The sequence below is a fragment of the Oryzias latipes genome, chromosome 4, assembly GCF_002234675.1.
Source record: "Oryzias latipes chromosome 4, ASM223467v1".
NCBI lineage: Eukaryota > Metazoa > Chordata > Actinopteri > Beloniformes > Adrianichthyidae > Oryzias > Oryzias latipes.
In genome coordinates this window covers 8,575,171-8,590,047 of record NC_019862.2, presented here as the reverse complement: position 1 = coordinate 8,590,047, position 14,877 = coordinate 8,575,171, and the positions used below count along the sequence as shown (strand labels likewise).

Sequence of the window (14,877 nt, the reverse complement as noted above, 5' to 3'; positions counted from 1 at the left end):
CACCGACAAACCCAAAGCTATCTTTGCTCTCACATTGACAGAGTGCTATTTTGGATGATAGTATGTGGGGAGAGATATGTCAGCTGTTCGGTACTGTCCTCCATCACAGCAAGAAAAGAGGAGAGCGCTTCGCTCTGTCAACTTTGGGGATTGGGATGTTGGGAGCTACAAATGCATGCATTTTATTGGCTAAACACTTCAAGTAAAATCTTAAATAAAAAGCAAAGAAAAACCTGGACACTGCCAAGAAGGATTATCTGTATTATTTTATGTGAATTTGTTTCTTGCAAGAGGAGGGGATGCAAGGGACTGTTTTAGCTTTAAGTTAAAGGTAAGTAATTCAATGCAAACTGTCTGGTGTGTTTCTGACAATGTTGTCTATCAGAGAGGCATTTATATGGTGAAATAGAACATAATTATTTCACAAAATAAAAAATTTGAGTTTTTTGCTCTCCTCGAGCACCAGCTTTACTTTCCATGTTATTCTGGTCTTCATAATAAGACTGAATTATACATATACGAGAAATAGGAAATGATATCAACTTTCCCACCTCCAGGACACAGTAATGATTGTGGGAGGAGCTTTACCTCGTGTTTAATGGCTTACTAGTGTCTCATTGGTTTGACAGTCAGACTTTTGTTTTCTTTTTCAAAGCTTGAAATGTTTGTGTGGTGAGAAAATGCAGTCTGGGTCTAAAACGGTGAGCTGAGCTCAGCTGAGTGAGGTGAAGACTGGCATGTTTTCACTGAGATGAAAGAGTGACAACACGGTCATCTACTTTAATGTGTCACTTTCAAAACAAAAGTTTTAGTGTGAGTAAAACTTTTCACTGTTCTGTGGTCCTGTGCGGTTCTTTTTCACACATTTTTTTTACACTTAACAATTGTATTTATGCTTTGCCCTTTTTGTCTAGGGGATGCAGAGGACTATAACAGATAGTCTCTCTAGAAATGATAAAGAACAAACAATAACTAGAAGAGGTGAAGCAAAAAGGCTTTAGGGCCAAAACAACATGACCCTAAAACAAAACCCCTACCTATTTAATCCAAGAAACGTCTTACTTTAATTCAATTTAAATCCATTCAGTTTTATTTATATAACCCAATATTACAACACAGTTGTCTCAACGGGCTTCACTAATTGTACAAAACATAAAATCAGTTATAAAATACATTAGCTGATTGCTAAACTAAACAGACTAAAGTGAACTGGGCATCCCTGCCACTAGACCCTCCTTCTCGGAGTGGAATTACTTCTAAAAAGAACCTGGTTCCAGGAAAAAAAAGAAGAAACCTCAGAGATGTCCACATGAAGGAGTGATCCTCTCCCAGGGGACGGGAAGGGAAGGCGATGTACCAGGACTGTTAAAGAAGAATTAGCTTATCTAACTTTACAACTACAACGTTTGAATAGTGTAGCAGATGGACTTCATCCAGATAGAGCTAGGGTCAGATAGCAAGCCAGAGGTGAAGTCCATCATGGCCAAGGACAGGAGCAAAGACGAGCCAACTGGAATCTGGAATTACTCCCACTAACTCCGGAGGGGAGTGGGAAAGAGGGACAGTACATGAATCGCACTGCACCAAACAGAGAACTAAATGATAAATAAATGATCAAGAATAGAGGAGGAGAGGAGAAGTAGATGAGAATAGAGGACAGAACCCCAGTGCACCATACTTTCTCCAGCTTCTAACTTCTAGCAGCCTGGTAACAACTAATTGTTATTGCTATTAGAATTAATGGCACTTATAGCAAATGGTAATAATGACAATGATGGAAAAACTACATTTTTTGCATGAGAAAATCTACATTTTCATGTCAATATTGATACAATATAGTATTAATCTAAGCAGGGGAAATGTCTGATTGCATGTTCTACCAAACTGACTTCAATTTCCCTCCTGGTTATGAAGCAATGTGACCACAGCAACAATGAAAGCAAAGACTCCTCCGCTCGTGTAGTAATGATGGGAATTCTGTCTCTTTTTATAGAGAATTGTCTCTTCTGGCTCAGCTCACTGAAAAGAACCGACCCTTTCGGCTCCCAATCAGCTCTTCAGATTGCTTTAATTTACTTTGAACAATAATATAAAGTTATACTGACTGAAAATGTATATTTAACACAGATTATTGGAAAATAATATTTACTTAATTTACCTTTTCCTATTTTATCACGATTATGACAGATGAGGCTGTGCCTCACCTGACCGCACGTCACTGCACTCATCCCTGCTCACACTACACAAAATGGGCCAATACACAAAAACCCCACCGAGAGAACACTGCAAGGCACAGGAGTTTGCTCAAAACAGGTCAAACTTCAAGTAGCAAAGAGAGCCACACTGAATGAAGACATGCTGCAGCAGAGCAGCCTTCTTCAGTGCTTTAAAGGCTGCCTCTATCAGCTCTGGTCCAATGAGAAAAAAAAAAAAGCCACACCTTTCATGCATCACACCAGAAAGTGATCAGACACAAATACACAAAGATCCACATAAAACACAGAGGTCCCACTCTGACACAAAAAAAGTACAAAATAATAACAGAACAAACAGAAAAGCAAAACTATTGCAGCCACAGCCGTAACAGTATTTTGCTTACAACGACTGATGTTCTTTTTATCTAAAAATTATTTAATTATAACTTCTTGTTTTTCATGTCTGAATGGTAGACTTTTTATGAAGTATTTTTTTATTTGTTTAGTCATTTCATTAAATGCATTAAAACAAGTATTGTTTTGATGCATTTTTTTATTCGGTTCTTTATGAATTTAACCACTGACATTATTTTTATGTTTTAGTATTATTATTACGTTAAAAATATTTTTGTATCTTCATATTTAATTAATCCTGAGGGAACTTGCAAGTATCCTCAGGATTAATAAAGTCCTCTATCTATCTATCGATCCATCCATCCATCCATCCATCCATCCATCCATCCATCCATCCATCCATCCATCCATCCATCCATCCATCCATCCATCCATCCATCCATCCATGTTTTAGACTAGTGGGAAAAGTTAATGTCTTTACAGCTTCATAACAGGATTATTATGTGTTATCATTTGATAAATTGTCACATTTTTTCTGTTGCATCTGCAGCCTGCCACTTGTGGCAGCAAACAAACATTAACTTCTCACCCTGAGAGACAAGCAGCAAATATGGGAGACAAATTTGGAAGAAAAGTAGCTGCTGCAAGTAAGTCGGCTTTCCATGAGCTACGTTAATAATGATCTTTAAGGAAGCAAAAGGTTGTTGTGCCGCTAATGTTCGGTGTGTTACAGTGAACCGTCTGCAAGTGGTGAAGGGCCTGGAGGATGTGGAGGTGTCCGAGTGTGAGAGCTGTTCCTTTGAGGTGACCCTTAACCTGGCTTACATAGAAGGCATCTGGATGAAGGATGGGGTGCAGGTTAAGTCAAAGCCCAACTGTCGCATCAGCACACATGGGAAGAAGCACGCCCTTGTTCTGAGCCGGGTGGCTTTGGGAGATACTGGCTTGTTCTCCTTTCATGCCGATGGCATTCAGACCTCAGGCCGGCTCAGTGTCAAAGGTAAAGTCAGATTGCATTCTAATTACTTCCCATCATCAGGTCTTTAGATGGCTTATGGCCGCTCTCTACTATTTCTTACTGTAAACCAAGTTTTTAACTTAAAATTGCTAAATAAAAAATGCATGAAAACCTTATCATCTAAGCTATGGAAAAAAAACCAAAACATTCATGGAATGGGCTGAAGGAATGCGAAATGCTTCAGGAAATGCGGAGAAATGTTCATCTGATTTCAGCACATCTTAGTCAGGTGAGACTCATAGATTGGATGTTTCCTGTCAGCCAGAGACATTCACATTTTGAAAGAGCTGGAAGACGTGGACACCATTGAGCGGCAGCCTGTTACGTTTTTGTGTGAAGTCAACCAAGAGGACGTGGACAGTCGGTGGTACCATGACGACTGCCGGATTCGATCCGGAGACAATATTAAAATCAGACATCAGGGTGAGGATGTAAATCAAATACACGAGTGGCGTTGTGTGGTCTGCATGCCTACCCTCCTTTGACCCGACCTTTCCCCTTTCCCCACTTTCCCCTTCTGCTCATGTCCTCCATGGTCAGAGCTGCACGTGACAAATCCACTTATTTCAAAAGGTTTCTCTGTTGATTTTACCATAGCAACCATTTTATTTTTTTGGTCGGCTGGTGTTGACAAAGAGGTCTGTCATTTTTAGAAGAATCTGTAACAGTAATCTTTTGTCTTTTCTTGGCAACAGAGGCTTAACCGTGCCCACATATCTGATATATTCATATCATATGTTATAACATTTTGTTCAGCATGAGCAAAGGATTTGTTTAACATTTTCACAGTAATTCAGTAAAAATGTGAAAGCAACAGGGAAATGCCCCTTTTAGGAGCCCACCACACTAGCGACGTTCCAAATCTACAAATTTCAAAACCAATATTGTTTCACCCCAAGTAGCTTCCCATGGTCTTTGAGGAATTTATAAGGGGCGTTGATTAAAATCCCTCTGAGGAGTTTTGTTTTGTAGAAGGTACTGAAAGTGATTTTTTTAAGGAAATATCAAGATAGTGGCCTTTTCTCGAGGTCAAAGATCAATGAATCTTCGATTGTGGTTGTAGACTTAAGCTGGCAACCTGTGTGTAAATTTTGGAGAAGATTGCTTGAACAAAAGTTTTCTTATCCCATATGTTGCAAAAATATGAAAATCACCAAAAAAGAAAAGCCAGTGTGCATCGATGCTTACTAGATTGAGGAATATAGACCACAATGCATTGCGTTTGACCAATTTTAGAAAAAATAAATTATTCAAATATATTTTCCGTCTTAAACCATCAACGTTTTCACTATCAGAAAACAGTGGACTCATAAATAGTCATCATAAAATACTCGTATTTCCCTTTTATGAAATCAGTGACATCACATTTGCCATTTTTAAATAAAAACATAATGAACATGGTGTCCGAATTACTTTTACAATCCAGGGCACTAAATAGTCATGCACTTTAAAGTTTTTTAGTGGTTAGGAAATAGAAAGGGAATTCTGACTTAGATAGCCTGAATTCACACTGCCATAACACGGCAGTTCTATCTTGATCCATTTAAACCGAAATTTAGAAGAATCTGGTTTACTGAGGCCAAGCTGAGGTCCTGTGACCATCCCATAATATTTTTCAAACTTCTGTTGGAATGTATTTTGGTTTAGTTAGTGGATTTTTTTTTTTTATTGTTTTCAAAATTTGAACAATTTGAACACAAAAACATTTGAACAGTTTAAGCATCAAGTATCAAAAATATTAGTTAGTGGATTTTTAAATATTTTTGAGCCCCATAAAAGCCTTAGGACCGATTCCTTTTTTTGACGGTTTCTACAGCTGTAGGGGTTGTTCACTATGATAAAAAAAATCATTTTGACGTAGTATGTGCATGTAAATCTTGGTGAGTTTTTGAGTATGTGGCGGGAGTGAAAATTTTTGCTTAAAAGCCCAGTAAGAAAGAATTAAACAATCTGGTCTTTGCAGTCCAGAACTAAAGCAGGCCAGCAGGTCTTCTTCTGACTATTTAAATTTTTATTTTAACATTTGCTTTAATTTGTCTTCAGGTACATCTCACACTCTGTTTTTCAAGTCTGTTCGACCAGAACATGCAGGACAGATCCGATTCACTGCAGAGCGGGTCTCATCCCATGCAACTCTGACTGTAACAGGTGAGCCAGCCACCAGACACCTGACATCAAGCAAAATGTCCTGGATTTATGTATGTTGTTGAAAGAAACTAAATCTAACTTTTGTTTCTTTAGAGCTCCCAGTCCAAATAACACGTCCCCTCAGGGTCAAGATTGCCATGTATCATCATCGAGGCCTGCTAGAGTGCCAGGTGTCACGGCCAAATGCTCAGGTCAGGTGGTACAAGAACAGGAAGGAGCTCCTCCCCTCCAAGAAGTATCAGCTCATCAGTCAAGATATCTACAGACAGCTGACCATCGAAGATGTGTGTTCCTCAGATGAAGACACCTACACATGTGATGCAGGAGATGACGAAACATCATGTCAGCTTCTAGTGGAGGGTAACATACTTACTAATATAGGATTGACCTGTTTCAAGAAGCAAATGTTCAGACAGCACACTTAGTAATGTGTGGCTCTATTGTTCCTGCAGAACAGGCTATCTCTATAGTACAGAAGATGAAATCGATGGAGGTGATGGAGCCACAGCCGGCACTATTCCAGGTAGAAACAAACCTGAAGTCTGGAAGGCCCCCCCGGTGGACTTTGAATGGGGAAGTGCTGGCGCCCTGTGCAGCGGTCAACATTGGCAGAGACGGAACTCTCCATAGCCTCTGCTTCACAAGCACAGACAGCTCCATGTCCGGGCCTGTGGTGTTTGTGGCCGGGAAGAGCCGCTCCACCGCTCAGCTTATGGTGAAAGGTGACTCCAACAATCCTCTTCTAACACAATGGATAGAAGATGACTTTATGTGACAAATATAAGAAGTGGACATTCAATATGTTTCAACATAAAGTGACATTAAACTTTGTTAGAAACATGACTGTTTGTTGACCTAAGCCTTAGTCACAGCTGTCCTCATGGGCGGATAAGGCAGGTGAAAAATTGGCAAACCTGTACGGGGCACACAGCTGGCCCACATGAAAGTGATCGTAGAGCGCTCAGTGAGCCTTTAAAAGGAAAATGTTTATGCACGTAATATTTGAATGGGCATATAATAAACACTTAAACCACGTGGAAGGGTAGATAAGAGTGAAATAGGTGAGACGCAGACGTGTCGTACAGATTTTCTCTGTGGACTGCGCAAGAAAGCCCATTGTTGCTGTTCAAGTGATAAGTATGCACTCTTTGCTTTTAGCCTGACTGTTAGAAATGAAAAAAATAAAATAGACAGAGTGTAGTTTGTGTGGGCATCTTACAGCTTCCTCAGCCTGCCTGGGAAAGTTTATGCCAGGGTCCTGGAGAGGAGAGTCCATCTGATAGTTGAACCTCAGATTCAGGAATAACAATGCGGTTTCTGGTCGTTGAACAGTGGACGAGCTCTACTAGCTCCACACCCTATTTAGGGTGCTGGAGGGTTCGTGGGAGTTCGCTCATCCAGTCCACAAGTGTTTTGTGGATCTGGAGAAGGTGCTTGATCGCGTCCACTGTAGAGGGTCTGGGAGTATGGAGTCCGGGGAGTCTTACCGAGGGCTGTCCGGTCTCTGTATGACCTGAGCAGGAGCTTGGTTTGCGTAGCCGGCAGTAAGTCAGGCCTGTTCTTGGTGTACTTTGGACTCTGGCAGGGCTGCCCTTTATCAGCGGTTCTGTTCATAGTCTTTTGGACAGAATTTCTAGGGACTGGAGGGAGTCTGGTTTGAAGAAAACAGGAATTCCTCTCTGCTCTTTGCAGATGATGTTATCCTGTTGGTTTCATCAAGCCAGGACCTGCAGTGTGCATTGTGGCAGTTTGCGGCCAAGTGTGAAGCGGCTGAGATGAGGGTCACCAATTTCCAACTCTGAAGCCATGGTTCTCGACCAGGGAAAGGTAGTTTGCCCTCGTTGGGTGGGTAGAGTGCTCCTGCCCCAAGTTTAAATATCTTGTGGTCTTGTTCATGAGTGACAGCGTGAGATTGACAGGTGGATTGGTACAGCGTCCAATGTTATGCTGTCGCTGTACCGGTCCATTGAGGTGAAGAGAAAGTTGAGTCAAAAAGCAAAGCTCTCAATTTACCGGTCCATCTTCCTTACAATACTCACCTATGGTCATGAGCTCTGGGTCATGACTAAAAGAATGATGTCCTGAGTACAAGAAGTTGAAATGAGATTTCTCCATTGTGTGACTGGGTGCTCCTTTAAAGATAGGGTGAGAAGCTCGGCCACCCAGAGAAAGCTTGGATTAGAGCCGCTGCTTCTCTATATCCAGAGCACCCAGGTGAGGTGGCTTGGGGATCAGATTCAGATACCCCCTAGAAACCTCCCTGGGGAGGTGTTCTGTGCATGTCCATTACTGGGTGGAAGCCCTCGGGAAGACCCAGGACACGCTGGAGAGACCACGTTTCTCGGCTGGCCTGGGAACTTCTCTGGGCCCCCCCAGAGGAGCTGGAAGAACCGGCTGGGGAGAGGTAAGTCTGGGCATCTTTGCTTAGACTGCTGCACCGGCGACCCGGCGGAAAAAGATGGATGGATCCTACGGGTGTAGCACAGCATTTACTTATCATCTGCCCGCCCTATGCTTCTGTGTGTGGTCAGAAAGGGACCAATTGTGCACTTTACTAATGACCAGAGTGTGCTGTATGACAACATTACCCATATGTCATAAGTGCATGTAATTCACATTGTCTTTACAAATACTTCATAATATAAAAACTACACACCCAAAAATGGTACGGTCCATTTTCCTGATGTCCCTTGAGGTGTCTGAACAATCCTGCAAAAGACAAACAAGCACTCATTTTAAACTGATTGTCTCTACGACCCTCCATGGGCCTGGAAAACCTAAAAAACTTCCAGTCAACCCTGAAGAAACTATGGTTCCTTAGTTTCTTCACGCCCTCTTTAAGATTTGGGTTGTTAAGCACTAGGAGTCACTTTTTTAAGCCACTGTTATGCAAACCTCTCTAAAAATATCTCACATCTCTGTCTTTGTTCCTGCCATCAAATTGAGTCGGTGAATTCAATAATTCAAAAATTGCGGACTTGGGCCCCTTTTGAATTCATTTTAGTGTTGATTTTGTTTTGAAAGTGTTGCTTGTGTCCCCTCTTTAGAGAGACCTCTTCAGGTTGTGCACCACATGGATGACGTGGAGGCAAAGGAGAACAGCTCTGTGACTCTGAGCTGCGAGTTTTTCCCCTCTCCCAGGGTGGTGCGCTGGTTTAGAGGTCGTACACCTCTAAAAATTTCAAACAAGTATAGCGTAAAGAGAGAAGGGACACGAGCAGAGCTGACAATTCACGGCCTGACAGGGATGGATGCAGGACAGTATCGTTGCACAGCCGGAGGCTCCCAGAGCGCAGCACAGGTGAAGGTAGAAGGTCGGTTGAAGATGCCTCAAAACCTAAACATGTTCTGCTACTGCATTTTACTATTCTCATTTAATTTTTTTTTATTTTTAAGTGAAAACTCTGAAGATGGTCAAACATCTCAAGCCAGTAGACATCGAGGAAGACGGCATTGCCACTTTCTCATGTGAACTTAACTATGTGGTTGCCAATGTGGAGTGGCTCCTCAACAACATTCGGCTTTATTCCAATGCCACCAGCAGGATCCAGCACATGGGAACGATGCACAGCCTCATTCTGAAGAAGCTGCGACCTCAAGAAAGCAGGATCACTGTCAGAGCTGGCCTTCTCACAGAGACAACCACCCTTAAGGTCAAAGGTAAGAAGTTAAATGCTCTTATCCACATGAGGATATTTTTACTTGACCGTTAGCTTTTGTGAAAACCATTAAATATTGTGAGTTCATGACAACCACAGAGCGCCCAGCAGTGTTCCTCAAGTCTTTGGAGGATGCAATTGGAGAGGAGCAAGGAGAAGTTTGTTTGCATTGTGAAGTTTCCAAAGATTCAGTGACCCCTGTTTGGAAGAAAGACGGGATGGTTTTGACGGCCGATGATAAACATGAACTTCTGCAGTTTGGAAAGTCAATGGCACTAATCATTCACTCACTAACCAAGGCCGATGCTGGACAATACACCTGCGACCTTGGCACCAGTCAGTCCAAGGCTAAAGTGGTGGTACATGGTGAGCTTAAAAAAAGAAATGCACTCATGTAGATTCAATTTTTGATCAATAATTTCAGTTGGAAGACCTTCTTTCACACGTTTTCCGGTTTCTTCATTTAACTTCAATTTTTTAGACCTACACATCACCATAGTTCAGCGTCTTAAGACAACAACAATCCTTGAAGGAGAAAGCTGCACTTTTGAGTCTCATCTCTCCCATGATCTTGAAGACGAGCCCTTCTGGACCATCAATGGGCAGCAGGTGGCCATCAACGGCCGCATTCAACTTATCAACAATGACCGAATATATAAGATGACCATCAGAGAGGCTTTACTCACTGATGCTGGAGAAGTTGTTTTCACCATTAAAGATATAAGCTGTAGGACCATGTTGTTTGTAAAAGGTAAACTTTGTGTTTCAGTACCGTTGCACAATCGGTTAAAAAGAAATTAGCGTTTATGCAAAAAAAAAATATTGTTGCATTTTGTCTTTTGGTAGAGAAACCAGTGCACATTTTTCGGGAACTTCAAAATGTCAAAGCTGTGCCTGGAGAGGATGCAGAGCTAAACTGTGAAATCACCAAACAAGGAGTTTCTATACGCTGGTTGAAAAATGGGCGCCTTCTCAAACAAAGTCCCAAGTATGACATGAGTGTGGAGAAGAACCTGGCGCGGCTGGTGGTCAAGAACGTGAGCATCAGAGACTCTGGAGAGTACTGCTGTGAGGCTGAGGGCATCGCCTCCCGTGCCAAGCTGGACATCAGAGGTACTTGTCCCAGTTTTTATCACAATTTACAGTATATCACTTCATTTATACATCTGATAGTGAAAATGAACAGATAGACATCGCTGATAAACCTATGCATTATTTAAACATTTTTATTGCAAAATTCATGATGTAGGAAATTAATCATCTACTCCCTGAAAGTGGAGCATTAGATTGGAAAGCGCAGCCAAATTTCGGAATCAATTTACTGTAGATTCAGAACTTTATGACTAGATGAATTTATTTATTTTTAAATCTGTTTTTCTCAGTTCTTGAACAGTTGTAACCCTTAAATTAAAAATCACATAAACAACTACGATCATCTTTTAAATGTGATAATGCCATTTTTTGCCAAAAGAGAGAAAGACAACTTGAGTCGTTTCTAAGTCATAATTTCTGCAGAGCAGCAGTTGTTCCTTAGAAATTGCATCTAAGGCAGGGGTGTCAAACTCATTTTGGTTCGGGGGCCACATTCAACCCGTCTGATCTCAAGTGGGCCGGACCAGTAGCGTAAAGACAAAATAAAGCTTTATTCTTGTTTTTTTACCTAATTGGAAAACATGCCTCAACCAACATGGTAGCCTAATCATTTCTTATTACACATTCATTCACAGAGGCCAATGGATCTTAAATAAAAATTCATTTCACTTTAAAAAATATTGGTTTGTTCAATTTTATACAGACTGAATATTTTAAATCTGAGACTGAAGCAATCCTGATAAATTCAAGAGGGGCTACAGAAAAAAATGAAACATCTTCCTAAAATGTAAACGTCCAAACGATGACAAAATTACACCAAATTAAACTTGCAAACATTTGTGAACATAAGAGTTTGGAGTTAACCTCTTTTCTCTCCTGAAACTTCACCCGTCCATAGATATCAGGATTCAAATCCTGTGCAGAAACACATTTACTGTCATTCAAGTGTGCAAAACACAATGAAATGTCCATTATTATTATCATTCATTATTATAAGAATCTTTTCCTGGTTTCTGCCTGAATTTTGTGGCAACACCTGCCTTCTTCCTGACCTTTGATAGGGCGCCATCAGTGACCAAAATTACTTCATGTGACCAGTTCACTTCAAAATTGTCCAGCGCAGTAACTAAAGAGCTGACCATGTCATCAGTTGTTGTGTCCATCAACTCCAGAAACTCCACTGTGACGGTCTCTTCAACACCTTTAATAAATATGCACAGCTGTACATATCTGTGATGTTGGTGCTTTCATCAATAGTGACTGAAAATACAATAAATGACTGGATTCCTTCATATATGGCTGCCCATGTTTCCTCAGAGATGTTGGATCTGGAGTCGTAATTCTTGACAGACTCATGTTTAACCCTTGTGCTATCTTAGATGACCCCACCCTTATTTTTCAATTTCAATTTTATTTGTATAGCCCAAAATAACAACAACAGTCATCTCGATGGGCTTCATATTGACGTGTTCTCCCTACCATGACAAAGGTGGATAAAGGTGGAAAGATTTCCTGTAATCCATGGACACCAGTGAAGATCACAAATCATTGAAGAAAAAAGGTTCAGCGCACTGTCTAGTGGGTCTAGATGACCCAACTTCCAATGTTAAAGTGCCTTGGATAGCACAAGGTTTACGGTTGACTGCTTTTTGGGGCACAAGACTTCTGCAGCCTTCAGCATTTTTCAATAAGTTCACCATCAGAAAATGGATTGGATGTTTGCTCCAACTTGTTTGCAATAAGGTAGCTAGCTTTCACTGCTCTATCACTGACATCACGGCTGCAGTAAATCCAGATGTTATTCATCGGTCCAGTTAATAGTTGCTAAATCGTTTTTTTCTTGACTGCAAATGGTGAAACCTTTCTTTGTGGAGAGTCTCATAGCTGAATGTTATATTCTTGGAGAATCTGTTGATGACATACCAAGCATGCAGGTTTGCATTCAGCTCCGTGAACAAATAAAACTGTCCATTTCTCCTGGAAAGCTCAGCACTTCACTTCAACCTTTTTTTTCTTTTTGACAACATTTCGGTCATTAGGGTGTCACTACTGATCATCCTTCAGTGGTGAGGCTCACAGGGAACCAAACTACTGCCTACCCAGACACAGAACTGTTAGGTTTCGTTTTTGGCACATGCAGTTATGTCACATATGTCAAACTCAAGGCCCGGGGGCCAGATGTGGCCCTCCATGTCATTTTATGTGGCCCCCGAGAGCTTAAAAGTTTTTGATTTCTTAAAATAAAAAATAAAAATTGGTGTGTATTTATATATATCTAAGGGGAATCTGCCTTGAAATATGGGATTGGGCAACTATACATTAGGACTTAAACACTGTCCATATAATCTAACCTGACAGAATCTAATTTAAAAGGATTTATGCTAGAGTAACAAGCAAACATGTGTTTTCTATGCAACTGTAATTGTCACTTTCAAAAGTTATAATAAATAAATAAATTAGTTGTTTAACATTAAGGAGTAGTTACATGTATCTTTCATTACATCTAGTTACATATATAAGATATATCCGGCCCTTTGAGGACAGCAGCTATACTGATGTGGCCCTCGGTGGAAATGAGTTTGACACCCCTGAGTTATGTTGTTTCACCTTTTAAGCTTTTCCTTTGCTCCCCCTAGTGGCGGTATTGCGCATTTCGGTTATTTCTTTAGAAAATCATAACTCGCCACAGGAATGGACCAGAAACTTGCTTTCTTTTTTAAACATGCTTATGATTTTTACTCTTCATGTGTGGGCCGGACTAAACCACCTGGCGGGCGGATATATATACCGTAATTAAAAAACAAGAAAAGTATTTTTTTAGAGAAAATTTGCTTTGAGGGACTTCTTACATTGACATCCTTTAAACTGAGATCAATTTAATTTTTAATTAAATTAAATCCAATTTTGTGAAAGCTTATCTGTGAAGTTAACTACATGAAATCAAACAATACATTATTTACAAGCTGAGGAAAAACACTTAGAAAAAGCCACTTCATGATTCATGATGTTCACAGAAACTTTACTGAAATTTTACTGAAACTTTAGGAAAGTTTCATACCCTAAACTGCTTTTGTGCTTCAGCTTCTCTGACACCCTGAAAATGTCTCTGGTATTTTCCACCTAAATTATTTATCAGAAAATCAAAGTTCACAAATAAAAGAATGAAAATGTTGCAGATTTTAAAACTGTTGAGTTGATGCTGAACTGATTTAAACCAAACCATTGATAAGGCTTTGCTTTTCGAAGTAATCTTTCAGTCTAGAACACCAAATCTTTTTCACAGAAATATTGATCCCAGTCTCCTAAACTCTGCTTTTGCTTCAGAACTCCAGCACACATTTGCGAGGGAGCTGAGAGACACTCGAGCCGAGGAGAAGGGTAAGGTGACCCTGGAGTGTGAGACCTGGCGGCCTGCCAAACGCGTGACTTGGCTCAAAGGCATGGTGGAGCTGAGGTCTGGGAGGAAGTATGTCATCAGGCAGAAAGGAGTAGTGCTATCCCTAACCATCACCTGTCTGGAGCCATCCGACACAGATATTTACATGTGTGACGTTGGTACCATGCAGAGCCGGGCACAGCTGACAGTGCAGGGTGAGGTCACTGGGTTGTGAGTGTGGCATTGTTTTTGTCATCTCAGGAATAAATACAACAACTTAATGTGAACACTAAATGGTATTGAGCATGTGAAAAAGAATGCACATAAACATTATGGTATTTAATGTTTCTGTTTTGTTTTTTCCCAGGCCAGAAAGTTTTGATCTTAGAAGAGCTGGAAGATGCAGAGTGTCTCGAGGGTGACACAGTCACGTTTAAATGTCGAATTTGTCCCCATGATTACGCTGGGGTCAAGTGGTACCTGGATGAGACTCTGCTTTACACCAATGAGCTCAATGAGATCAAGATGATCACAGGAGGCTACCACACGCTAACGTTTACTCAGCTTGCACGCAAAGACACAGGAACTATTTCCTTTTCAGCCGGAGACAAAAGATCCTATGCCTCACTGCTGGTCAGAGGTGAGGATTGGACCTTCCTGGGATTTTGTTAAACAACATTTTCTTTTAGAGTCAACCATCTTTTTGTGCTTTTAGAAAGACGCCCCACTATTACTAAGGCTCTGGAGGACTGTGAAGCCGTTGAAGGAGGTGGCTTGATTTTGTCGTGTGTGACCTCTAAGCCGTGTCACATCCTGTGGTACAAAGACGGATGCCTGATGTGGAATTCCTCCAGATACTTTGCCAGTCGCTCAGGATGTGAGGCTCGGCTGACTATTCGGGAGGTCTGCAGCACAGATGCTGGGGTGTACGAGTGCAGCGCTGGATCTGTCACAACTACGGCAGTGGTCACAGTCAAAGGTATAAAAGTAATCTGCTTTTTCAAAATCCTGCTAAGCAGCACTATGAGTTAAAGT

General features: G+C 41.0%; 1 protein-coding gene across 4 annotated transcripts in view; it reads left to right on the top strand.

The window, feature by feature from the left end:
* The first annotated feature begins 98 nt into the window (after nucleotides 1–98).
* LOC101169188 (obscurin) overlaps nucleotides 99–14,877 on the top strand; it is a 55,990-nt gene continuing 41,211 nt past the window's right edge. For all 4 annotated transcript variants that reach the window (XM_020702273.2, XM_020702275.2, XM_020702274.2 and 1 more), the window contains exons 1-15: nucleotides 99–331; nucleotides 3,100–3,196; nucleotides 3,283–3,549; nucleotides 3,829–3,990; nucleotides 5,611–5,715; nucleotides 5,809–6,075; nucleotides 6,168–6,437; nucleotides 8,763–9,029; nucleotides 9,112–9,375; nucleotides 9,474–9,740; nucleotides 9,856–10,125; nucleotides 10,221–10,487; nucleotides 13,791–14,057; nucleotides 14,210–14,482; nucleotides 14,558–14,821. In XM_020702273.2, coding sequence (XP_020557932.1) covers nucleotides 3,160–3,196; nucleotides 3,283–3,549; nucleotides 3,829–3,990; nucleotides 5,611–5,715; nucleotides 5,809–6,075; nucleotides 6,168–6,437; nucleotides 8,763–9,029; nucleotides 9,112–9,375; nucleotides 9,474–9,740; nucleotides 9,856–10,125; nucleotides 10,221–10,487; nucleotides 13,791–14,057; nucleotides 14,210–14,482; nucleotides 14,558–14,821 — 3,247 coding nt within the window. In that variant the 5' untranslated portion in view covers nucleotides 99–331; nucleotides 3,100–3,159. The remainder of the gene's footprint in view (nucleotides 332–3,099; nucleotides 3,197–3,282; nucleotides 3,550–3,828; nucleotides 3,991–5,610; nucleotides 5,716–5,808; nucleotides 6,076–6,167; nucleotides 6,438–8,762; nucleotides 9,030–9,111; nucleotides 9,376–9,473; nucleotides 9,741–9,855; nucleotides 10,126–10,220; nucleotides 10,488–13,790; nucleotides 14,058–14,209; nucleotides 14,483–14,557; nucleotides 14,822–14,877) is intronic.